This window comes from Oxyura jamaicensis, chromosome Z (genome assembly GCF_011077185.1).
Source record: "Oxyura jamaicensis isolate SHBP4307 breed ruddy duck chromosome Z, BPBGC_Ojam_1.0, whole genome shotgun sequence".
In the NCBI taxonomy this organism is placed as follows: Eukaryota; Metazoa; Chordata; class Aves; order Anseriformes; family Anatidae; genus Oxyura; species Oxyura jamaicensis.
In genome coordinates, this window is record NC_048926.1 from 27,946,213 (window position 1) to 27,973,054 (window position 26,842).

The 26,842-nt window shown below is 36.4% G+C and overlaps 1 protein-coding gene and 1 long non-coding RNA gene across 2 annotated transcripts; one reads left to right on the forward strand and one right to left on the reverse strand.

Annotated features, from left to right (window-relative positions):
- Nucleotides 1–1,950: 1,950 nt before the first annotated feature.
- Nucleotides 1,951–26,842, reverse strand: LOC118155689 (COBW domain-containing protein 1-like). The gene is made up of 15 exons (XM_035309089.1): nt 26,678–26,842; nt 26,059–26,145; nt 25,073–25,169; nt 23,847–23,938; nt 20,765–20,824; nt 19,707–19,744; nt 16,378–16,424; nt 15,606–15,692; nt 14,743–14,787; nt 11,489–11,545; nt 10,095–10,146; nt 5,245–5,313; nt 5,080–5,145; nt 3,165–3,294; nt 1,951–2,483 (listed from the first exon to the last, which is right to left on the reverse strand). The coding sequence occupies exons 1-15, from the start codon at nt 26,781–26,783 to the stop codon at nt 2,410–2,412; spliced, it is 1,107 nt and encodes a 368-aa protein (XP_035164980.1). The 5' UTR covers nt 26,784–26,842; the 3' UTR covers nt 1,951–2,409.
- On the forward strand, nt 14,024–24,329 carry LOC118155697. The gene is made up of 3 exons (XR_004745973.1): nt 14,024–14,181; nt 21,711–21,716; nt 24,319–24,329. It is a non-coding gene; the product is annotated as an uncharacterized LOC118155697 (long non-coding RNA).

The window sequence follows — 26,842 nt, forward strand, 5'->3', positions numbered from 1 at the left end:
ATCATTAAGGTTGGAAAAGACCTCCAAGATCATCTGGTCCAACCATCACCCTATCAGAAATATCACCCACTAAACCATGTCCCTAAGCACCACGTTCAGAAATGCTAATGCTTTTACTCACAAGCCCTTCTCTGCCCCACAGGTGGACCTACTCCTGCACTCACGCCCTCTCCATGCAGTCTCTGGCATGAACCTACAGGTAACACCTCACTGTAACATAGGTTCTATGCCAGGATGAGGGCATCCTTGATGTTACTGCCAGTAACACAAAACAAATAGCAGATGTGTTCAACCATCAGTTCATAAAACATAGTTTTTATTGGAACTCAGACATACACTTTTCTTCTTCTTTTCATTCTGGTGTGATGCAAGAACAAGCACCCCAGGCTGGACATATGAGACAAGAAAAAAGTCCCTCCAACAAATATCCAAAAAAAAAAAAAAAAAAAAAAAAACAATAATCTTATTGGGAGGAGACAATAAAGAGCAAGCCCTTGATAGTACTACCTAATGTGTCAAAAGAATAGACAAGTACACAACATGGCAGGCAAACTGATGGCCAGCAAGGATAAAGAGGTGCACCATCTCACCCTGCCTGACAATCTTTCTCTGGGCCAGTGGCTCCCTGCAGACCTATGGGAAGAAATGTGCAAATAGCTTATAGGAGACAGGAGAGAAGAGCTGTTCACAGTGACTAAAGTTCCTCTAGAGCTACCTTTGCAAAAGGTAAGGTCCTACAGAGGAAGAGTAATAGCAAGATGAGATGTACAGAAGTAGATTGCTAGCTGCAGAGATGCCCCATTAACAACATCAACACAAACCAGGATACTGACAGTACTTGTGGGATCTCTGGAATATGTGATTGGTAAGCAAATATAAAAAGAATGCATCTCTGGAGACTTTTTTCAAGCTAACAATGAACAATCAGTTGGACACTTCAAATATCAATTGATGTTTCTAAAAGTGACAGACTTCTTGAAGTACATAAGGTATTTATATGGTAAAAGGTATTTGATTGCTTTCTCTACCAAAAAAAAAAAAATCTTTCTTTTTATAAACTTCAGTTTATAGTTTATGGAAACTTGTTCAAGCTACCTGCCTAAAACAACTTATGATTCAATTCACGTCTCCTTGTCTATCCACTTGTAGACTGAATGCCTCTATCTTAATTGAAACATGACTTCATATATTAATCAAATGAGACAACAGCACCTGGAGGTGAAAGATTAGCCATGTCTCCTTCCTCAGGTCTTTGGAAACTCTGATTGTTTCCCTAAGGTCATTTAAATAGTAGAAGCAAAAGAATTTTTAAGGCTGCTATACAGGAAATAGCCTTTTTATTTTTACTTTGATGCACCTTTTCTCCTGAAATATATATTATGTGCATGACACATGACACACCCTAGTTCTGAAAACTAACTTCTGTTTACCCTATTCTTCAGACTGTCCACCGCGTATCCTATAATTATCTTTTGAAATATTTTTAATTTCATCTTATTTTCTTCCATTCACTCAGCTGTGATGAACTTACCCTTCTAAAGCTAGGGAGTGTACAATGACTGTTGGAGAAGTCAGAGAGCAAGAAATTCAGCTGTATCTTCTACAAGCAAGAAGCACGGAAATAGAAACTTCAAACTAGGTTTACAAGGCAGCAACTGCAGTGTCAGAGAACACCACAACAAATGGTGCAGGGCATTCTAGACAACATAGTGAAAATGTCCTGTCCCCAGCCCCCCAGAATCCCGAACTGGCAAGGTCAAGGCCTAGACCTATGAGGCCAGATACATCTTTCAACACTTAGACTACGTGACTGAATGCTGCATAATTATGTGGACTGTATATTCCAAGTGGTCTTGATTCTCTGCTATTTACGTATTTTTAGTTTCATTAAATACAACAGACTTAGTGTTACCTAGGATAGATGGATGCATTCAAACATCAAGGAACAAGTAGAAAGTTATGCAAGAGAGTTTAATACTAAACATTAAATACTTTTTACTGTAATTACATGACTGGTAAAAATCAGTACTACTTAATTTCCAGTACTAAAAGACAATTAGCAGAAGAAAGGACTACGTTTCAAACAAGTTTACTACATGCATATTGGAATTTATGGCTTCTTTTCACATACGGCATAATAAAGTCCTTTGCGCATCTTTATTTCTCAAATCTAAATGTTACTAATGTAACTTAGGCCAAATCCAAAATGCTAGAATTCTTTGTGTTTGATTCTAGACCATAGCAGCTAATCTTTAAGCAGTAGGTGAGCTGGAATTGTCAGGAGAACTTCAGAGTTCAACTCTTCTGTAAACTGCAACAGGAAGACAAAACAACTACACTGCATGTCATTCAGTCTTTTTCATCATAAAAGGTTAAGCAGAGACTTTTCAACTTGTTTATAGACTGATGTCAACTGTTTCCGTGTTTCTCTGTCACAGTGGCTACGAATACTTCTTTGATGATCTCCTTATCCAAGTGCCTACCTGTAAAGAGAAAAAAGGCTAGCTATTTGTATTTTATAATGTATTACCAAAAGCCATGCATGAACCTACAAGTCTTCTCAACAAAGAAAATACTGTATCAATGAGTGAAAATAGAACTTTGTTAAAATTAAGCTGCTGGAAACAAACTTAACTTACATTTTACATACAGCAACAGATTTCAAGCAGTACATGGAAAAGAACAAAATTAGGAGGTTTTTTGGTCAAAAAAACACTTTGCAAACACAGTATTTAGGCAGAAATAAGAAACATGCAACCCCAGTGTAACAAGCTTTTCAGAAACAAATCATATTTTGTACACTTTAATTACTATAATCACCTTCCTCACCACTACTGAATGTGCTCTAATAATCAAAACGTCCTCATCAACACGTTTATACTTAAGTATTTTCAAAATAATCTTAGATAGGCCTATATAATTTATGAATACTTATTATGTTATTTTATTTCACTAAAAAGGATAACACAGATTATCCTCAGCTGCAACAAAAAATCCAGGGTCTTCAGGTATAAACCTTGGAGTGAAGGTTATACTGAACATCTTCACTGCTGCTATTCTGGCTAGTTAAGGCTGGTTGCTTTTTACTGGACAGGTCCCAGGACTGTCTGCTGAAAGAAACAGCTCCTTAAAGTTACTCAAAGAAATTCATAATTTATTCTTACCTATTAAAACCAGTCTATTTGTTCTCTTTTCATCTTCCTTCCATTCTACTGTAGTCTCCTCCAGATCATAGAGCTCATGGACACCTTGGACTATCACTTGATGAGATTTGCCTTGAATAGATACCAGTCCCTTATCAGAAAAATAACTGTTAGGGTATATAAACAAACCTCTAAAGAGGAAATACTTAAGGGATGGAAAAACAGCTTTGAAAGTAAGCAAACAGGGAAAAGGATTTCTGTAACCTACGCACCAGTTAATCCAAATAACAATGCAGTATGGTCACCTCTTGTAACATCTGTTTTCATAACTTTTTAGTCAGTTGAAAACTAACAATTACGCTCTGACATACTCTACTTTCGACAGTTACCTACTGTGTTTGAGTAAAAGAAAACGTCATCTCCTACCATGCCGCTTTAAATATATGTTCCTACAAAAGACTGATTGCCAGTCAAAGACGATGTAAAATGAGCAAAAATGTTGAGTTAATTCTGATTAAGCTCTCATGCTTAGCATTTACACTATTCTCAAAAAGAACCTCTGGATACTGGAGAAAGAACAAACATTTGTGAGGTAAAATGGATTTAGCAATGGAATTAGAATGGATTACTGTCAGACTGAGCCCATTAGCCCACATTCTAGAAGTTGCTTTAAAAGAGCTTTCATCACTTTGTGTAAAAGTTTGTAAAATATTCTAGTGGCACACATTCTGTCAAACACTTCTACGCTTCCCTAAAGAAGTAAAAAAATATTGAGCTAAGTATATTTCATGAAAAAAAGATTTGCATCTGACAAACTAGTTGGAATTCTACGACTATCACTGCCAAAAGGATTATCATTGCAGGCAAAATATAAATATAAAAGCAATAAACTTTGGAACCCATTCTATAATTAGCTTGGGTTTGCTTTGGTGTATTTGTCTATGACTGAGGATGAGCACACAGTATGTTATTTGCTTCAGATCTCCTGAACAATTACTTTGATTCCAATACTCAGTACAACAAAAGCATACTTGTGCACAGCAGTACTGTTTTCAGACAGGTTAAAATGCATCAGTGGCTAGTTTCTTCTATTTTTTAGGAGGGGGAAGACAAGAATCTTCAGTTTTGATGCTGAAAGATCAAAGAATACAACCTTTCTTCCAATAAAGTAAAAATAATTATGTTGCTATCCACGACACACAAGTATTCTCAGAAAACAAACCAGAGCATATTTTCTTCTATTTCTCAAACCTTACTAAATTACAAACTTTTTACTTTTTAATGATAGTGCATTGGTTTAAGGAAAATGAAAATATATCCTAAAATGTCACCTATGTTCACCTCAAAACCATGCAACAGACTCACATATGAAGTGTTCATGAAGACGAATACACGTATGTATGGGTCTCATCTTTAAAACTGCGGTTTGACATATCATAAAAAGTTTTTAAGTGTAGACCACAACTAGTATTGTGCTGCTTTGTTATCCTGAATTCAACTTCTGCATATTATGTCAATAACTATAACGACAGATAGCAACCTATAGTTACAACCCTAGATAAGGAGACTTTTATGCGAGATGGAAGAAACCTTTCGGAGCAAAGCAGGTGAAAAATGAAGGACTGGCTTTGTTATGTCCTGCTCATTAGTCCTGCCACACTTTTGTGTTGGGGATGTTTGGGACTGCATGCCTTCCCTTTGAGTTCACAGCAAGTAGGATCAATGTTTGCTGCTCTGTCAGCTATCTCCTTTTGAGTTGTTCCACTGGCCAGCAGAGAACAAGCTGTCTCCACGCGGAACAATGACAGATCACTATTCTCCTTTTGTCTGCTCTGCTCCAGTAGCGAGCGCCTTTGATAGCTCGGTAACTGACAGTGTATTTTAAATGTAAGAGAGGGAAAGGACAAAACAAGTAAGTTGGTCATTTCAGACTAACCTTCAGTCTTATAACATCCATGGCATGCCCAGTCTTATCTTTCACATTCTTCTCCCACAGAAGATTCTATAAAGAGGAAAAATGTTTTCATGAACAGAACTGCATGGGATGACTTTCTATAAAAAGCCACAATGTCTGTTCAGTTGACAGTGATGTATTATTTACCTGTATAAAGAGATTCAGGTTTTCTTCTTTTATATCGCCTAGAACTTCAAATGTTACTGTCATTATACCCTGCAAATGGAAAGACCAAGTTGTTTTTGCTGAACAGCATAACAGCATATTTCAATACATTAATTTTGAAAGTTAGCATTCTTTATAACTTGGCCTTACAGAAAAGAAAGCAACTAACTACTACTCCATCCCAAATTACAACAAAGTATTTCTGTTTTGCCCTAATATGCTGGATTTTTTGGTTCTATTTGGGTGTGTACATTGGGGCCATAACTGACACTCTGGACAGGCTAATACCATCATATTCTATGGCAAAACTCTTTGCTGTAGGTTATGTTAGTTCTCAAAGAAAGCCTAACAATTTTAATGCTTAAAGGTTAGTAAGCTCAATCTTATAACTAAGTTTAAAAATGCTATTTTCTTGGCCTATTAATCTTTGTCATTTCTGCTTCTCATCACAATTCTATTGTACGAAAAATTATCAATGTACATTTAATCTGTGAGTACTTTCCTTTCATAAAAACCTTTTTACAAATAAACTATGTAGGAATAGATTCCAGAAATAAAGATGTCTGAAGTTTTATTCCTACACAACCACAAACTACCACTCAGAAGCAGTTATTGTAACAGAAGATGACAGTAAGAATGCCGTTTGGGATTTACATTTTGTTCAAAAATAAAGGAAATCATATCTCAGTGTATTTTTGCAAGTACAACCTTTCAATGGCATACAAGCACACAGAGAATGTTTTCTGTACAACCTAAAAATCTTTCAAATTAGTACTTTTAGAAGATTGCTAGTTCAATTTAACAAAAATAAATAAAAGCAACAAGCAGCAAATCTACGTGTTTATCCAATGCCCAAGAAATCTCACCAAAACATCCAAGCACTAACACACTTCAAGCAATTTCAAAACAAGATAGATCAGTGCACTGCTTTGTGCATAGTGCAGTATTGTTTCCGTTGACCTTCCATGTGAAGTCAATAAACACACTTTATCATCCAACAGGGACCTATAGCCTATTGTGAGAGAAGTGTTCTGCTCTCATTTATGCCTCATTTGTCTCACCAGCTATCTTAACACTGTGGTTGTTGAACAGAACAGGGATAACAACAATGAATTCTGTTTTATGCTGGTTGAATGGCTCCACACTACAAAACCAGCAAATCTCCATAATGATACAAGTATACTGTGAAAATTGCAGCATTCAGGAAGTCTTCTACTTTACTTAAGACTATTATTACAATAACTGAACACTGTTAAGACGAACGTAAGTTTTTATTAAACAAAAACCTATGAATTTAAGATTCAGATCATAATTATACTTAAGCAAGAAACTGTTTTTATATTTAATCTTTAGTTCCAAGAGAAAAATATTACCATCTTTCATGTTTTAGAGACTATCAATTTCACAGTCAAGACTTGCAGTTCAAAAGGAAAACTACAGGTATTGTATGTATTGCATTTTAACTTGAAAATTGAATTCAAACATAACAACTTTCTAAAAAGACAGCACGTTTTTCTCATCTACTGCATAAAAGTTTTTTGTTTTTTTTTTGTCCAGCCCATTAGAGAGCTGTTGTAAGTGGGTGAAGTGCACCAGACTGGGGATACCTTGAAGACGTTAGTGTCCCATCACTGTTCCACAGAGCAGGGTACCTGTACATAGACTGGGGTCGTGGGTGACCCATGGAGCAGGCATACCAAGGAACTGAGCAGTGAAAAAAAAATTTAGGCAAAAAAAAAAACAGCAGAAAGCTACAATGCCATATCTCCAATTCTCAAATGTTGACAGACTCAAAAACCTACTGGGAAGGTAAGAAAATTTCACACTCGGCAACAGAGAGGATAGGTGTTTAATCACCCATGTATTTCTTTTGCTCCAAACAAGGTATCAGTAACTTTTTACTGACTAACACAGTATTAAGTAAAAGTCCCCAGCAGTAGTTGGAGAACAGGTTGGGGAATAAGCCCTGGAACAGGGTGCCCAGAGAAGCTGTGGATGCCCCATCCCTGGAGATGTTCAAGGCTGGATGGGGCTTTGGGCAACCTGGTCTGGTGGGAGGTGTCCCTGCTCATGGCAGGGGGGTTGGAACTAGGTGATCTTTAAGGTCCCTTCCAACCGAAACCATTGTATGATTCTCTAACTGATGGGAGGGATATGTTGAGCTCAATCCTTCCGAACACACAAACATGACCTCTGTCAAGGGACTGGGCAGAAGTGGCAATTTGTCTGCAGTTGCTTGGACTACCACTTGACTTTACAGGACAGGGGTAAAGGACCCTGAAAAGGTGTCATCACTGAAGCCATGGTCCCAGAGTTCTGACATCTAGACACTGTCACTCTTGACCCTCTAGTATTACCTACCACTTGATAAAACAGTGGGACATCCTATATAGGCACTTGAGTGACCTACAGCATCATATTATGAGGAGCATGCAGGTGTGAGATCAGCCTCACAGCCAAGCATGACAAAACTGCAGTAGCGAAAGTGACAGGAGGGGGTGAAAAACCTCCCTGCTCCCACCCTACGAACTGTGACTTAGAGGTGGCATAAAGTCCTTCAAAGATCTATATATCTAAGTTAAGTAATTGCAAGCTGAGGAGAAAGATCTGTGCTCAGAGTGGTTACAGGATGTGGAGCAAACTCTGGGAAATGTAAGTCATAGGATATATAATTTTACTCCTCTAGTGGGGAAATGCCCATGCTGTATCAAATAAACATTGTTGACCACACATTTTGGGTCCTGGATGAAACTACAGCTGCTAGACTCAGATATACTGGATATCCAGTAGTGACGTTATTCTTTGTTTGTACCTTTTAAGGGTTTTGTTTGAGTATTTACTCATATACTAAGGTATGGTGAATAAACTAAACAGTTGACTGTCTCGGTTTGGTGTTTTACAGAAATAGGGCCTAAACCTTGCAGTACGCAATACTAATCTCTGTAACATACACCAGAGGGAAAAAGGGTAAAGTCTACAGTGGAAATAAGCAAACTGTTACGGTGCTAACCCCACAATCCAGATGAAGGTGTATGCAGAGGAGTTTTTTATTCAGACTGTTACATTTTTATACCTATGCTCTGATTCTTAGAGGCACCAGGTGAAATATGATGTAGGTATAAACTCAGTTTCTGATGATATAAGGGGTGGGTCATATAAGCAATGTATGCTCACAGAGCTCTTACACAAGCGTTTCTAATACTTGTAAGCTTACAAGATTTGTGTAGCAGGAGGCTGCACTGGTATGTAGGAGGAGGCCATCAGCTGCCTGGTGTCTCTCAGGACCTGTTCCAGTCAGCTTTGAAACTGTACAACAGTGAAAAATAAAAATAAAAAATAATCCCACTAAATCTTCAACCATTGAGAGAAGTATATGGCACCCTGTTAAAACAGAGAGAGACAACTCCAGTCATGTGGGACAGCAGATTCTTTGGAGGAGGCATGGCATACTCCTGAGGGATTGCAGCCTGTGGTTTACCCACAGCACAAGGGAACTCCACAGGGACTGTGGCACTTGGGTGAACCAGAGGGCAGTAGCACCACAGAACACTGAGGGACAGAAGTGTCATTGAACAAACACCCCCAGCCTCTTATGCCAGTCATTGCATTGCTGGGTCAACTTGCATGGACTAAGTGTAACCCACTGAAAAAAAATAGGGCAAGCTGAGGGACAGAAGGGCAAAGAAAGAGGTATTCATTTAAGCATTTGTGTAACTGTTTTGAAGTTTGTTTTTTTGTTGTTGTTGTTTTTTTGTTTTTCCCAGTACTCAAATCAGTAGGCTTTTGTTGCCTGGCAATAAACTCTATAGTTCCTTTTTTTAAAAAAAAAAAAAAAAAGTTTTGCTTTTGACAAGCTTCTAAGCAAAACAAAACAAGAAAAAAGACTGATTACAGCAGCTGGAAAACCAAAAAGAAACCAAAGAAAGAAAATGAATAGGGAGCTTTACTAGTAAAACCTGTATATCAAGGATAAAACAGATGCTTGAAAGCAGCATTTAGCCCAAAACTGTTTGTATTCTGTAGGGATGACAGACCAGATCCTTCTTCCTGGAGCCTGTGTTAGAAATTCGATTTGCAAACCACAAAGAATACTTTATTTGCTCTGCATATAAACAAAAGCCATGAAGGCAGAAGTGCGTTTTACAGCTGCATTATGCAAGCATCATTTTATTACACACAGGCACAGAAGATTCTGCGCTGACATAAATACACATTGGGTCACAGATTTGGAAAAACAAAACAGTTTAGAGTTCGACAAACTAAAAATATCTTAATTGTTCCTAATTTCTAGCATGCACATACTTGTAAAATTTACAGCTAGTTTAGGGTAAGATCTACTTGACTGTTACAAGTCAAACTGTTGCTATTCTTTGTGAAAGCAATGGATAGCACTCAGAACAGGAATATACACCTCCTTAACCTCCTAGTTAAGTTTTAATAAAGCTTCAAGAAATGCAAAGTACATACATAGACTATTTGGACACAAACCCTACAGGACAGAGATCAGCTATAAATTAATCACTCAATTCTGCAAATATTGAAGAGTAGTGTTGTTTGTCTGTTTCAATAACCATCTCCAACATACATGAATAAGTGATGTGACTGCCTGTAACTGTGTAACTCTAAGCTATTTTTGATAGGGTAAATTACTATATACATTTAGAATGTTATCTACAAAGTACACTGCAGTAGACATTCGATGTAATGTTCCAGAGATATTAAGGCATTCTACTACCTAACTGAAACTTTCTGAAAAAGATAATTAGCATGCAATGGTTGCAATTATCCTGAACAATTTTCTTACAGACTGAAGCAGTGTCTTTGGTAGTTACCTTATCTAAATGCGCGTGTGTTGTCTTCACATGCTCAAGCTTTTTCTGCAAACTGAAAATAAGTAAAATTAAATGTCACATTTGAATAGCATGGATGTAATGTCATTATTTCAAAGTTTACACAAACTCTTCAGTATTGCAGAGCAAAACTAAAATACACTTCAGTCACAGCAGGATGACAAAGATTTTTGGCAATTTGATGAAAGCGGACAAAGGAAGTATGTGAAATTTCTAAATTGGCAAGAATAAGATTTAGAAGGTTCAAAAAGTTCACATGCAAATACACTGTTTAGCCAAGGTAATCATCAGGGTGTCTTAATAGTGATAGAGTTCAATGTAATGCTTTTCTCCTTCCTTTTTTGGTTCTTCAGAAAATAAAGCTCATGAATAAACAATCAAAATACCTATTTTAAATTACGCTCACTAGCACACCAGCACATTTTATACTTTTGTATTTTTATAAAAGAAAATAAAAAACTGCTGGTATCAGAGGGATGTTTATTACTGTCAGTGATAGAGAATAATTTTTAAAAATAAACTTAAGTATTAAATTATCACTCAAGGCATTCACCAATCTGAAACGTGCCTGAATACTACAATTCCTTGTTTGTTTAAAATATAAACACAGATTATAGTAAGAATTAACAGTATGCTTATTTTAAACATTTATATGTCAAATAACAATGTTGATACTCCTTTGTGTATGAGCAAAAGTAGGAGGTTGCATCATTAGTGCAAGCAGGGAAAACTAACTAGAATCTGTCCACGTAGTGGACATTAGTTATTGAAAGTACTTTAGGAGAAACAAAGTACAAAACTATTGACTGTGAGAATGAAATCAGTACTATAACATTAAGTGAAATACTACATGACAGCTTCTATTCAACTCCAGTGAACAGCTCACTCCTACTGCACAATGTGTCTTCTAATTTAAAATTGGTCCTCTCTTCAACATTAAAGAACCTGGTGATTTTGGGGAACCAGGAACACATTATATAGCATTTGCAGCAGCTTAGAATGCTATAGAACTTCTGTCCCTCTTGGTTTTCTGTGAAAACTAAGAAGGTCTCCAGTTCTTCATGATGTGAAGTGAGAAAATTTTTCAAAATCCTGTAAGTTTTAAGAGAAACTTAGAAGTCAGAAAAAAAATCAAAATCTGATTTATTAGTGGTAGTATTCAAGCAAAATTTAAAACCTTAAAAAAAAACTTTTGTTGCGTGCATGTCTAATGGAAAAAAAACTATTATTTATACAGTGAGAATGTTATACAACTGACTGAACTAGAATTTGTACCAGAAACTCCGATGTAGACTTTGCTAGCGTTTGTCTGTCATGCCTATGAACATTACAATGAACATTATTTCTGACAAAAGACAGTGAAATTCTTGCCATACCTTATTCCAGATAGACTGTCAAATGCATGCAGGTCCAACACATTGGAGAGATCAACTCTACACAAGGGAAGGAAAAAAAAAAAAGAAAGCTTTGTATTTTTACTGCATTTAAAGATTTTACATATTTCAATGAATTAGCTGCTTATGGTTTGTTTGTTTGCTTGCTTTTTGGCCTATTATTCTAATGCCACCAAACACAACCAGCTAGCCTTAATTTTGGACTTCGGTGGTTGGCGTTCTCTACTAGAGCAAAAAGCAGCTTTTAGTTACAGTCATATGTAAGCACAAAAACAGAACTTTGAACAATATAGTTTAAAAAAATAAAGGTCAAGAAAGAATTTCCAGAAATATAAAATCCCTCATAATGGATGCCTGAATAATGTAAAGTTCCTATACAAGAAAAGGAATCTTGAAGTTCTTCCTGCAATTATTCTGCACCCTTAATATTTACTAATATAATTCTTCAACACGCATTTGCACTAAAAAACTGGCAGATACACAAAATACTGCTGAAATACATGCAGCTATACTGACACACAGTGAAGAGAGCTGAAGTTTTTAAGTTTACAACTTGAGCTAAGTATATTCATTCCCCTTCATCAAACCACTGACTAGCCCCTTCTCTGCTGGATTCCTGGAGCTTTATTAAAAATAAGTGTCTATATCTACTTTTTAGACTTCTCAGTGCAAGTGTATCTGGCATGTACCACTGTGTGACCGAAGCAGCAACTTCAGCATTTGCAGCCCCGGACATGAGCTGGCTGAGAAAAATCCACATTGCTTGGCCACTGAGTTCTCCAGACTAGAAAACCATAAGTACTTAAAGGCTGTCATTTTCAGAGAGTGGATTTCAGGAGAACATAAAAGCCATACACCTAGAAACAGAGTTATTTAAAAGTTACTCTATCTAGAGACCTTGTCTGAGAACATGGGATGCTGCGACTTCTTCTCAGAAATGGCCATAGTTTAATTTTATTTTTCAAATACTGGTGGAACGAGGTGGAACAGCTTCATTCAACAGAACAACCAAGCTGCATCTGCTGAAATAATCACTAGAAATATGCTATGATGCAAATGTTACTATGAAGAATTTCAGCTCTAATATCTGAAGCTAAGACTGATGAAAAAACATAATTGAAATAGGCAGCACTGATCATATTTACTTGTAAGAATAGCTATGTGGAACACCTGCATAAAAATATTTTGTTTTATAAAAGAAATATACTCATTTGATTTGTAACAAAGCTTTCACTGCTAATAGCAACTGACAGCTTTATAAACATATTTAATGTGGCTGAAGACAAGGAATACATTTACAGACAAGACATTAAAGAGACTTCTAGAGTGTAGCCAGTATTATTATGAAACTTTTATATCCAACAGTAACTTTACAAAGCCGTATCTAAGATGAAAGGTTTGTAGTGTAAAACGCAGAACAAACCCTCTATTAAGTTCAAGACCAGCTTCAGTGCCAACAGTTTGTTCTCAGCAGTCCTCTGAAAACTCATATTTGATTTATAGAAACACAATGAATTGTTTTTACATGTTGGATTTTGAGAGACAAAAACCCTAATTAAAGAAAAATGTTTTCAAATAACATGATAATAAATTAGTTTGGTGCCTATTTCACTTCTAAAATGTATCACTCACTGAAGAATATTTATTGGTAAAATAACAGTTATCACTGAGGATTGTACCTGAGGTCCACTTAATATAATCTCTCTAACATTGGTTGGCATCAAATACTCTCAGAAAGTACAGATGTGAACATTACACCTCACACATAGGATTTCCCTAACCCTCCACAGACAGATATTAATTCTAGCCTCAAAGCAGTAAATTTAGTATGCTCTTCAAAATTGTTATCCACTATAGATTTTTTTTTTTTTGGCACATTACAAAAATCTTGGCCCCAAACTTGTAATCATCTCCTTCAGGCAGTTAGACCGATGCACATTAATAGTGATATCCTGCATAAATTGTGTAAGAGCTTTCTTCCTACCCCAAAACACAAAGAATTCTGTTGATGATTTATGTTCTCTGCCTTGCAGCAAAAGAACATGGAACTCTTTATCTGCTTTCTCAATATCACTATTTTCACTAAAACTCTCAAGTTGTCCCTTCTTTGATTTCAGCTTGAACAATCTATTACAAGTCTTTTTTCATGAAGACTTCTTTCCTAAGCCCTAATTTATATCCCCACTCGTTGCCACACACAAAATTTCCCATTCCTCCTAAGATGAAATCCAGAATTTTAAAAATCAATATAATGTTCTGAAATGCTTACTAAACAGGAGAAAAGGGAAATGCTACTATTGCATCTCTGCAACTCCATCACTTCACAGCAATTTTACACTTGCTCTTAATCTTAAGGAAGATGCTAATATCTTTCAATCTTTTAATATAGAATCACGGAAGGGACCTTAAAGATCACCCAGTTCCAACACTCCCTGCCATGGGCAGGGGCACCTCCCTCTAGACCAGGTTGTTCAAAGCCCCATCCAGCCTGGCCTTGAACACCTCTAGGGATGTTCTCCATCTTTTTTCTAAGCCCATTTTAAGTACTGAAAAACTGCTGTGAGGTGTCCCCGGAGCCTTCTCATCTGCAGGCTGAACATCCCCAGTTCTTGGTCTTTCTTCACAGGAGAGGTGCTCCAGCCCTCTGATCAGCTCTATGGCCCTCCTCTGGACTCGTTCTGACACATCCATGTCCTTCTTGTGCTGGCGAGCTCAGACCTGAATGCAGCTCTTCAGGTGGGGCCTCAGTGTTCTTTACCCAGATGCTACACTTATGCTATACTTAAAGTATATTTATACATTAGATGAAGAAATGTCACTGCATAGAGGTCATGTAAATTGTGAATAATACAGAGATCTCAAAAATAAGATACTCAAACGTGGATATTGTAAAATTTGTGATCAACATTTACCTCAGAAACAACTGGGCCTCACAAGTTACTCTATATACAAGATCTGGGTCACAAGATACGAGAATAACTGAATTCCTGCCTGTAACACTCCCTTAAAAATATGCTACATTTTTGGAATATACTGAGGCCAGTAAACTACGTCTGCATTAGCATTTCTCAGAAACTTTCCAACTGCTATTATTCCCTAAGTAACAGCACTACTAAAAAGCTATTTTAATAATTAAAAGTTACATTCATACTACACTTAGACCAAAATGCAGGTTTTGCTAAAATAACGTCTATGAAACAGAATTTGGTACCTACTAATACTGGCCAATCTAATACCTTGATCTCTGCGTCTCTATAATTTTGACAAATCCATTTATTGACCTAAAATAAAATAGAAAAAAGCGTAAGTGTAAAAGCAATTGTAAGAGACAAATTGAACAATTTGACCATGTAAAGAAGCACAAGATAGAGCACCACAACAACCCCAGTGCCATTATTAACAAATTGAACAATCCCATAGGTATCCCAAAAGATACAAAAAAGTCACAAAAGTAAAGCCTTAAGTAAGATTGAACTTCACAAGTTCTAACAACAAAATTAGTGAATATAGTGTTTTCTTATGCAAGACTCCTCCTGATACATACTGAAACACATTTTTACCTTTTTTTTTTTAGAGGAACCATTAATAAAGTAGCAAGGTATTTCTCCATTTTAATATTTTGTTTATCGGTTTATTGAGAAAGATGGTACAAGCCTTTGATTGCTCATTCAGTTCAAACCACTGGTTCTTTTACACCCAAGACAATTATTTGGAATATCTTCTATAACCCTTTGTATTTGCTAATGAACACATATCTACTAACAGATTCTCCCCCTCCTACAAATGGTTAACTCAAAAAAATGGGAACAACTGCCCCAAAATAAAAGAAAGTAGACACTTAGGACAAAGGCCTTCCCTTAGCAGATAATATCAGGTCTATCAGATGTAGGCAAGCTATTAAGACTGTGGAAGCTCATAAATGTACTGGACATGTCTTCAAAAGTCTCTTTTGCAGCCTCTTTTCCGCTCCTTACTAAATGATGTATCAGAATAATCATGAGATCTAATTTATGTATTAAGAGCAAGGACTAACTGTGGTTACATAGAAAAATAACATTTGATCCAGTATAGCATTACAGTTACACCAAAAGTTTCATACCTGACAGATGTTCTGACTTTATTCAATTCTTCCCCTGAAACCAAATCTGTTTTATTGATGATTATAAGATCAGCTAATGCAACCTGCCTATATATTAAGAAAAAAAAGACACTTGAACAAACAAATTATTTCTGTAAGGCAGAAGCAACATCTCTCCCACGTGAACATAAAAGTATTATACTGTTAGTAAAGAAGGGCAAGCATTAATTGAACAAGAACACCATGGACGATAGCTACAATACTACTGACTTCACCTTTGTGTAACTTCTCTCCCTTAACAGAATTGGAGTCTACTAAGCTACAAAGGCTTGATGTAGAAAGGTTAAAAAAGACATCTACTCCAAAGTGTTTGGTGATTTATGAACCTAATTCTCTTGCATGTACTCTTCATAAAGTCATATTTGAGTCCCTGTTTTATGAGGACTGGTATTACTACAATTATTTTTATTCACTTTGTGGCTCCACATTTAATAAACAAAATATTTCTCTATCTCCCATTCTACTTTGACTATCTGACAGATCCTAACATCATTCTTTTTTGCCCCCAGTACAGGTTATTTCCCCATATTTTATGTAAAATTCCATCTCTCTTAAAACATGTTTTAGAAGAGTTAGGATGGAAAATGAACTCACTTTTATTTTCTACCTCATTAAATCAATGTAGATTGGTGTAAAAGTAAAGAAGCAAAAAGCTTTATAAAAAAAAAAAAAAAAGACCTTCCATACAGTGCAGTTGCTGTCAACAATAAAAAATTAGTCTTTATATCCATACCGAGATGCTTCATTGACAAGGCCTTCTGGTTTCTCCTCTGTCAAGTGCTAGACAAAAATTAAGACAATTGGATTAAGGATGTTCAAATAACGGTCAAATTCATTTACACAAAGTAAGCCAAAAACATTTCAGCTAAGGTATGATTTTCAACAAGAAATAAGGAAGACTACATCTTGGTTATTTTAATTACTTTTAAAAAGTTTATATATTCATTATTAGAGAAGCTTTTCTTTAATGAATATTTTTTAGTATTTTTTTATTAGAATGCCAAAGAGTTGGAAAATTATACTATAATATTTATATTTAGTTAATTCACGATAAATCTGAAAACTAAAGTCACCATGACATATAGTAACCATGGAAAAAAATATTTGAATTTTAAAAGTATAGTAATTTTTCTAACGAGTGTGATGTCATCTAACGGTTAAAGATGACATCACAAATGGTTAGGTTTGCAGTACAGGAGTGCATACTACTTGGAAAAACTTGAAAACCTATATATTTATAGTAAAAATTCACATCTCTTTCTGGGTTTGTATGAATATACTACTCCTTGGCAAGTCTGCCCATCACAAGTGTGCCTATGCAAGCAGTAACTGGGCAAAACAGTTAGTCAGCACCAACAAAAAAAGCAGCATCTGCTTATGCTGCAGGAGCTCAATGTCTCACCACCTGCAGCTTTGTCCTACACTTGTGTGCCCAACAATGTCTCCCACAGAATCAGTGAAAGAGAAAAAAACGCCCACATTTCCATCAGCAGTGCAAAGTGTATCAACTTAAAACCAAATTTTCATCAATAATTTAGAGCAACAGACTCCATACTCTTAACAGCAGACATTCAGCTACAAGCCATTTTTAGCACACCCTGCCATTAAGGCAGCAATGCCTCAGAAGCATCACAAACGCCTGGAAGAGTTGAAATTTTAAAATGACATATTTTTAAGAGTGCACCTCTGATGCCTTACGTATCTGGGAAGATCATCCTGTGCATTCCTTCATCAGCTCTAAATGTATCAGGAGTATGATTTTAAAATCAATTTCTTAAAGACAGAGGGATACCAAATGAAAGTGGAATTAATTTTCATATGAAATTTGTCAATTAACAGAATTTAGAAAACTGTTGTTTAAGTGGAACTGTCAGAATTCTACTATTGTGTACTATCAGTGGGTTGCTTTTTTTAAAAGCAAACGAACAAAAAAAACAACTAACAAAAACTATTTCCTGATTGTGCACAACCTAAACAGATCATAAGATGACTGGAAGGAAACCTCTCCTCTGACCCTTCGTTTCTAAGCCTCTGTGTATTGATTGGTTCTATCAGATCAAACATGGTCAGACTTGTTGCCCTGAAAAAGACAGTGTCAGTATCCCAAATGTCTAGTTCTGAAAGTGGAGAATTGTCACTTCAACTTGTCCAATTGTTTGTCCTTGATTTAAAAAAATATATATGTATTTCAGGTTGTTGGGTGACAATCCTATTAGAGTGACAGCCCACACCAACTGTAACTTCCGTTTCAATCTTACTGACTGGTCACAAGGTACTATTTGTCTTTTTAATTATGTGTTGGGTCTTTGAGGCATGACACCCTTAAATTTCTGCCTATTACCTTAACTCCCTACTTGTATTGCTTTCAGAATTCTTTGAATCACAAGAAGCTCCTGAGGTCAAGCTTCGTAACCAGAGAAACCGCAGAAGTTGGCGAGTGCATAATGTAAAGCAGGCGTTATTTGCTTGGCATATAACCAAAAGTCTGAAGTTATATCATTCTGGGCAGATGTCAGTATTGTACAGGCTTCATGAAAAAATAATATAAGAGTTTTCATTGAGCTCACAAAGTTAATAATACATAGAAAAGCTGCATTTTTCAATTTTTGGTTTTGTTTTCTGGTGTATTACATACAAGTTTAAACATCAAAAATTTGTTTTTCTTAAAAATTAAGTACAGCCCTGGACCACACAAGTCTTATTTGATTCAAGCTAATAAATTAGCATTGCACACGGAGAAAGTTAAACACAACATTTCTGCAAGTAATAAAACAGATCTAAATCAATACAAGGGAACCCAACTGACAAGTGGAGTGATTTAAAACATTGTGACTTGTTCTAACAGTTGATCTTACTTTAAAATTGGATCCTTTTTATGATGGCAAGCTAGCTCTCAGACCCTCCCCTTCATTCTTCCACCATTTCCTCCGCAGAAGACCATGCAGAACACAATGTCTTAATGTCTAAACTAGCTGCTAGGAGACTACAAAAGTACCATACTAGAGCAACATAAATTGGTAAAATGATAGGTCTGCACCCTTTTGCTAAGCCAGCTATTAGATCTGCTCAACTAAAACAAGAAACCAAATAGCATGAACAAAATAAATCCTTAGAAAGGAGGGATCATTTCCTTATTTTTAACCCTTTTTCTTCAGTTTTCTCAGTTTCTTGCAGCCATTTTAAAAATATAAAATAGATACCAAAAACACTAGCAAAGCATTATGGTATTTTTGTATCATAGGGGCATCTTTTCTTATGACCATTTTCTTTTTGAATCCTACAAAATCAATACCTAATCAAAGTTATCACTGTTTAAGTTCATAAATTACAAATAATTATTTTTGTAACCAGCTGTTAATGAAAAAGGTAAACTATTTTTATTAGCTGTAATTTCTGCTCTTACCCAGCCTCACTCTATAGGTCCGTAGGTTCTATGGGTCTGTTTTTCCATTACATTTTATATAGATTATTCTAATACCTAGTCTTTTTGTCTACTTCCACATAACAAAGTCATCTTTTTATCATCTGATAGGGTGCCTCGTTATCAGGCTCTCCAATTTCTCCTCCCCAAAGCTGCGATTATGCTAGCACCTTTCCCCAGTTTACAGCCTTAACTCACTTGTTACCACACTAGTGCCAGAGTTCTACTCTTAACCCTCTCCCTTCAGGTAACATGGACTGATGATGCTCTGTAAACCAAATTTCTCCCACTACTTTCACAATAACACAAAAGTATATTTGGAATACAACCAAGATACTTGGGTGAAATGACACAACCTATAAGGAACTAAGTATCTCGCAACCTGGTAACACTTAGCAGACATGTTGCTGCACTCACAGGTAAGGACCTGGGAACTACTTGTGTATTGGTATTTTCTTTTTCCCATTCAAAATACAGCACTAAATATAACTGATGATTGTTTATAGTAACTGAAATGTATCTTCATCCGTTGTAAGAATTAAAGCAACTGTTAAAAATTAATTTGTCAAAATGAACATTATTGCAATAGCTTTTTTAACGTTGCATTTTTTTTTCAAATATGTACAAAGCCAGTATCTTACCTGCAATCCATGCTTTGCATCAACAACAGATATAATGCCTAAAAGAAAATATCGAAATGGAGTAAAACTGTTAGCCGTTTTCAGCATAATTCAACAATTTGTTAGCTTCCTCTACAACTAGTAAAATGACGGTATCATCACTCTTAAAACTGCTCATAATACTTTCATCAGAGCTTCCAGTGCATCTCAACATTAGACTTGTCACATTTCAAAAAAAAAAAAAAAGTCTACTGAGCCAGGTATGAGAAATTCGTACCAGATGGATGCCTCACCTTCTCCTTTCAGGCCAAAGCAAATTGGCAGAGAGATACTTCCACAGATCATTAAAATAAATTAAGGGCACTGACTGAGGTATACAGTTATTTTAAGTGACCATGAATCTGCAATTGTCTGGCAGAAACTTAGGAAACTGTTTCCTACACAACTGAACACTTCCTTGACTAGCTGGCTGTTTCATAGCCTAACCAAATTGGCACGGGGATTTTTTTTTAAATCCAAAATCTAAGTTTTTTCTAGCCAAAAACAACAACATTCAACATGCTCTTTAACTACTGACAGTTTGTATTACAGTAAACTCAGATATTTAATGGAACACAGCAAATGTTAGAGCAAACAAGAGTACAAAAGAAAAAAAAAAAAAGAAGACAGGGAAGTCCAGATACTACTAACTTAAGGGTTCAGGAAAAAAAAAAGAACAATGAAACATGGAATAAAAATAATAGAAACTGAATAGAAGCTGTAATATTACTCCTAAAAATGTTTAATAACATCTAACTAATGAGGTGTTTTATTTTTGATTTTTCCCCCTTGTATCAAAATCAAGATCTTTCATTATCTGATCCCTCTGCAAAACATACACAACTTTTGCTGGGTTTAGCAAACTGAAACAGCTCATCAAGTATACAAGCATCAGAGCAAGAAAATGGATCTCTGTTGTTTAAACTGGGGATGTGAGAACCAAGATTATGACTTTCAAACATCTTCTGAAATCTTGCCTTAAACTGAAAGAATACATCACACTAAACACAAGTACAGACACATAAGCTTGCACTGCTTACCGTCAAGATAAATGTCACTTCCCAGCTCAGAATCAACCCAAAACATGGAGGCCACAGATCCTGAAAAGTACAGTAAATTTAGCTGCAAAATTAACATTTATAATACTGTATTTAAAATTCTTTTCTTCCAAATTCAGATAGCATCATAGAGGTCAAGTACCAAACCACGTTTTATCTATCAGCTGCTACATTATAATTGTGTGCAGATCAACAGCTATGACTAAGAAAAGCTTTAAAAACTCCACACAGATGTATGTAAGTTGTCTGAACTAGCTTATTAACTCAGTAGTATTAACTCAGTGCCATTACTGTACTCATTGCATGGCTCCCTCATTTTTAAAGATTTCTGCAGTACCCCCTTCACCCATTGTTTCTAGGTCACTCTGCAATCATTTTGTAAAAAAAAAAAAAAACGGGGGGGGGGGGGTGTCATTAAAGAGATCAAACAGTTAAAGAAAAATGATATTGGGACGTTTGGGAGCAATTAGCTCCCTCCCAGGGATCTTTTCTCCTTCATTGGCTTTTCAAAACTGTCCTATGCAGCTTCTTACATCACAAGTCAAAAGTATGAAGAAAGTCAAGAATGACTGAAGACAGAAAAGAACATTTTCCTTATCTCAGATCTGCACAGGAAAACTTCTGGCCTAAAATATTTTAGGATAAATCAGGTTAACAAATCTCTAATGTAGGTTCAAATTGTAGACAGGTATTATACTGGAGGTTTAACAGTGTAAATCATGAATGATCAATCTGTCAAGGACATGCCTGGCCTTCTTTTCTGTTAATTTATCTGTGGACCAGGGCAGTGCACTGCATGCCATTTACCTCAACTCTAGCAAAGTTTTCAATGCTGTATTCTAAGACATTCTTGTAGCCACAATGCAGCATTACCAATCTAAGCAGAAACACAACTAGACGAAACTGGTGGGACAATCAAGATGTGAAGGCTGCAGTTAATTGGTCACACCCTATTTGGAAGCCTGTAGAAGCAGGGTATTGCAGGGATATTGCAATCTGTCCTGGCATCTGTCCTTTTCTTATCTCTTTAGCAGCAGTCCAGAGAAGGAAATAGAGGACATGCCTGCCAAGCTCACACAGAACATCAAACTGGGAAATGAATACTCAATACGCTTAAAGGTAGGGGTGCCTTTCAGAGGGGTAGTCAGAAAGGAAAGGGCAATAGAAACCTGATGAAATTCAGCAAGAAGAAAGGTCAAGCCACACATTCAAGAAAATCCAGCCCCTTGCAACAACACAGGCTAGGGAGCAGGTCTATGGAAATGGCCTTTGGGATCCTGGTCAGCAGCAGCTGTGCGATCAGTATGCCACGGGATTAAAGAAGGCCAACAGCATCCTAAGCTATTGGAACACGAGCATGGCTGAGGCAGGTCATTTTCCTCAATTCAGCAACGTTTAAGACCATACCTGGATAGTACTTCCAGCATGGGGATCCCATGTACACAAAAATGAGTTCAGCACAGGATCACAGGAACAAGGGGTTCAGACCACATATACCAGAAATATGCTTTTTCACCATGAAAAGGCAGGCAAAGAACAGGTTGACTGGAGTTGTTCTATCACTCCCATTCTCTGACTGAATACCCTGCAATCTGATCTTTTATCTTACCCTGCTTTGAGCAGGAAGTTGGACTAGAGACCTCCCAGCATCCTTTCCAACCTGAAATAAGTCTGTGATTATGTAATTTTTACATTTATATTTCTTTGTAATGTAAAACAGAACATACTAAGCTGATAAGCCTAGAAGAAAAAGAATCCAAAAGTATTTGGTCCACTGTGATCACATTCTATCAAGAATTTAGAAATTTGTGACCTGGAACCTGTGTAATATATATAGCCTAAGAGCACACTACTCCTTGCTTTCTCCTAAAAAGACCCTGTGAAATAGATTCTAGCAACTGTAGGATGTGCTGCATATTTATGAAAAAAATCACAAGTTGTCATGAAACAAACCAATTTAGCATTTATCAGTGCCAAAATATGAAGGACAGAAAAAGCTAACAGCAGTGAAAGTATTTTTATTTTTCAATTATCAGACCCTTCATTACTGACAGGCTGTCTAAGCAAATAAATCACAGAAGAAAACGGCAATAACTGAACTTATTCTAATGCCTAGAGCTATCCACCTGAACTGACAAGATGCAGTCCTCCAAACATCACTCTGTAACAACAGCAAATACTGGTCAATCGTTTACAGGGCTTACTCATCCAGGCTATTGCAAAGGCTGCAAGATCTAATGGTTTTCTGGTATCTATTGATTTTTTCCAAAAAGCTTAATAGTTTTCCAATTTGATTCAAATAGGATTTGTGAGTAACAGAGGCCAAATCGAAGTCTTTCCTTCAAAAAAATAATACTATGACAACTATTTAGCTTTGAGCTGGAAAATGTCAATCTACTAAATGGGAAACAACTGAATTACCTGTAAGAATTTCCTTCACTCTTAATCAACAACACATTTTCAATTGGTATGGCTCAGAGACAATCATTTAGATAGCTATTACGAACATGAACTCCAGTTGAAACACCTTTTTATAATAAATATCATTAAACAGCACACAAGGAATTTGTAAGATCTATTACTGCCCTCTACATACCAAACTAATGCATTAGCGTGGTTGGCAGTATATTTTATGACTTCATAGAATACAAGGCTTATGACAAACAACATAACACTAAACTAGATGATACTAATGTATACCTGGAAAGGAGAAATGCAAGACAGAAAAAAACTACTGAAAGCTAGCAGATTTAGAATGTGCTTCTCTTCTCCAAGCCTTACCAGTTATTTTCTTGACAGAAATTTATTCTAACTGGATTTCTGTTAAGCTTTATAATCAATCTAAAGGTTAAATGTTTAAAAAAAAAAAAAAAAAAACAACCTGTGTGTGCACCTATTCCCTAAACCAGTTCAGTTTCAGTCTATACAGCAACCAAAGCATGTGACTGACGACTCACCACTTTATAATGTATTCTGAATGGTGAACTGACTGGTGAGCAAATAAACACTTCACAAGAACAAGGTAATTATAATGGTTATGAAAAACGCACATAATGTGAACTACCTGGATCTGCCAAACCAGTTGTTTCTAACAATATATAGTCAAATTTTCCTCTCTTTTGCATGAGGTTCTCAATAGCCTTCACACCATTGTCCCTATAAGAAGAAACAATTAAGCTTGAGAACAGAGAATACAAGTAAAATATGCATAAGCATGTTTTATATAAACATATTTCTCTATCTTCTGATGCAGAACACAGTGACAGTATCATCAAAGCAAAGGTCTGAGTCAGGACTTAAAGTATACACTTAAAATTCAGTCATCAAGATGCTGTTCTAATATCAGGTAAAGAGCAGTTTTCTGTTTTGGTTTAGTCTGAAAATACCATTTGCCCACTCCCAAGGACATGACAATGGTAATTTAAATGAATATTCATTTTCAAACAGTGAAATAACTGTAAAGCAGGGCTGTATGAATGTGTAACTTTTTTTATTTGGAAAGTGAGCTTTTAAAATGAAAGGGGGGGGGGGTGGAGACTGATCAATGTTCTCCTGTCTTTATCACATATAGCAAAATCAAGATGTGTCAGATGGAAGTCTCAGCTGATGAAGTCAAAGCATATGGTATTTTACGTAAGAAACCAGTGTATATAAAAAATAGTAATGGCAGTATTCTTTATATCCCACTATTCAACACAGTACAATACGATCTTTGTTCTCCCCTTACTATCCCAACTGTAAGGCATAAGACCAGTTCTTCAAATTTTCTGGACAAACAAAACATCACCTTTCTTATAAATTTATCACAAACAATCCAGCATTCAAACAAACATGGCAACAAAACATAACAAAACCAAATGCACTACTACTTTTCAACATAACCATCAATTTACAATTTAGAATACCGCATTTCATTAGGTCACCAAGCTCACCCTCTACCCTTTCTGAGGAATAAAATATTCAAGTGTTAATCAAGATAGAGTACAAAACACCAAGTAAGGATTTAAACTGGAAATTAGTTCACCTAAGCCCTAGTTCCAGCCTTTCTGTTTAACAGCATATACTAGTAACAGAAGACTGAGAGCTCTTTACCCTACAATACCCAATTGGTGTTTAGACCAACGCATTTCTAAAAAACATTTCTACTTATCAAATTCCAATTCTTGTTTTAACTGACAAGAAGAGGTCACAATCAACACTACCATCAGTTTTATGAATCAAGACCTCAATCTCCTCTCCTCAATTGCCCAAAAACCCACTGTGAGAACTCGCTGAACAGTCCTTCCTTACTTTACTGAACAGCACAGGCAGCCATTTCTGAGCTCCAGCCATTCTTCATAGAGTTCTCCCCCTTGACTGATGGCCAGGGATTTCTCCAATGCACTTCCTGGAAAAAGAGGAAGTACTATAATTTGAATCCAAAAATCTGTGAAAGAATGCCTGCAAAGGAGATACGAAAGATTCACGTTGGTATACATTTCACTCTTAAATTACATTTCGTTTTCTGAGACTGTTTCTAACATATTCTTCATAAATCAATATTTTCCATTTTCTGAGAAATTTTAAAAACAAAGTCAAACTGGATCAACAAACACCAAAACCCAAAGGATAAACATGATAGCACAACTGTAATTAACTTTGCTAAAAGCAAGGGAAAAGGCTATGTTATTTTAGGCTCCCTGACCAGAAGTGACATGCATATAGAAAAAACACTACCACTAAAGAAAAATAACACTACCACAATGCAAACTGTAAGCAACACCGACCATTGTACAGATGTAAAATCTATCCTGACAGCTAAAAATCCTAGGTATGTAAGCAAAAAGGTCATAGGACCAGAGAGACCATGCGTGTATCTCCCTGTTTTCTTGGTCTAAGATAATTTCTGATCTGTAAGTGACTAGGGAGATAGGAAAGAAAAGCTTATCCACCAACAGTTCATTCTAATTTCCATCTGCTTAAGAACGAGTAGGCCAAATGGAGGTACAGCACTTGTAGCAGTATAATATATGTATTTACTTGACTTCAACGAATTGAACTGATGTACAAAACCGAATAGCACATAGTATTTCTCTATTAATACCAACCAAAAGACTTTTTGCCTTTTTCAAGGGTGAGTCGTAACAATAACCTCAGCAATGAATTTAAAACTTTTATGTTCTTGATTTCTAGAAATTCTATATATACTTTACAGGCAGAAATTATTTTTTTCTACAGGTGTTTTTTATTTGTTTCTACAGGTGTACAGAATTATTTGTTTCTACAGGTGTACCTACCTTCTCCAAACTCATTGAGAATCACTGCAATTTTTTTATTATGTTGTTCTGTCAGTATGTAGTTTAGAAGAGTTGTTTTCCCAGCACCTAGAACACAAACATCATTTCTGATGTGTTTTTAAAAGTGCCTAAATTTTCAAATTAAAAGCAAATACTGCTGTGGGCATGCATACATCAGACAAATCTAATCTCTTTTGAAATCAAAGTTTTCAGTCTCACATCCTGCATTCTGTTATAACACTGTAAAAATTAACCTGAAAGTGTATTTGAAGGAGACTTCAAAGAACTATTAGCTCATTGTATCACAGCTTTAAAACAGACCAAAAAACAGTCTTCTCTCCACTGAGTGCCAGTGCCCAACTAATTTACAAGTCCCTTACGAGCTGGGCAGTCGTTTCCTAGAAAATCCATCTTTACTCCGTTAACAGAATAAGCGTGTATTCTTCTACCTCTCATTGCTCCTTCCAAGCAGCAGTTTTGTCACCAGTAGCGACTGTACACTAAGTGCCATGGGACGAGGCATCATTAAGCAACCTCTAACACCACACTCGGGGAGTTTCATGCCACAAAAATCTCAACTAGGGGAGCCTGGTAAAACAACTTTCCTTTGCGTCCTCACCCAGGTAGCCCGTGATGATCGTCACGGGGATCCTCCTGCCGGGATCGGGCCCCTCCGAGCCGCCGCCGGCGATGGGCACCAGGGCCGGGCACTCCTCGTCCTCCATCACAGCGCGGCTAATGGCGGCCGCGCCGCCCCCTCCCAGCCCGCCCAACGGAGGCGGCG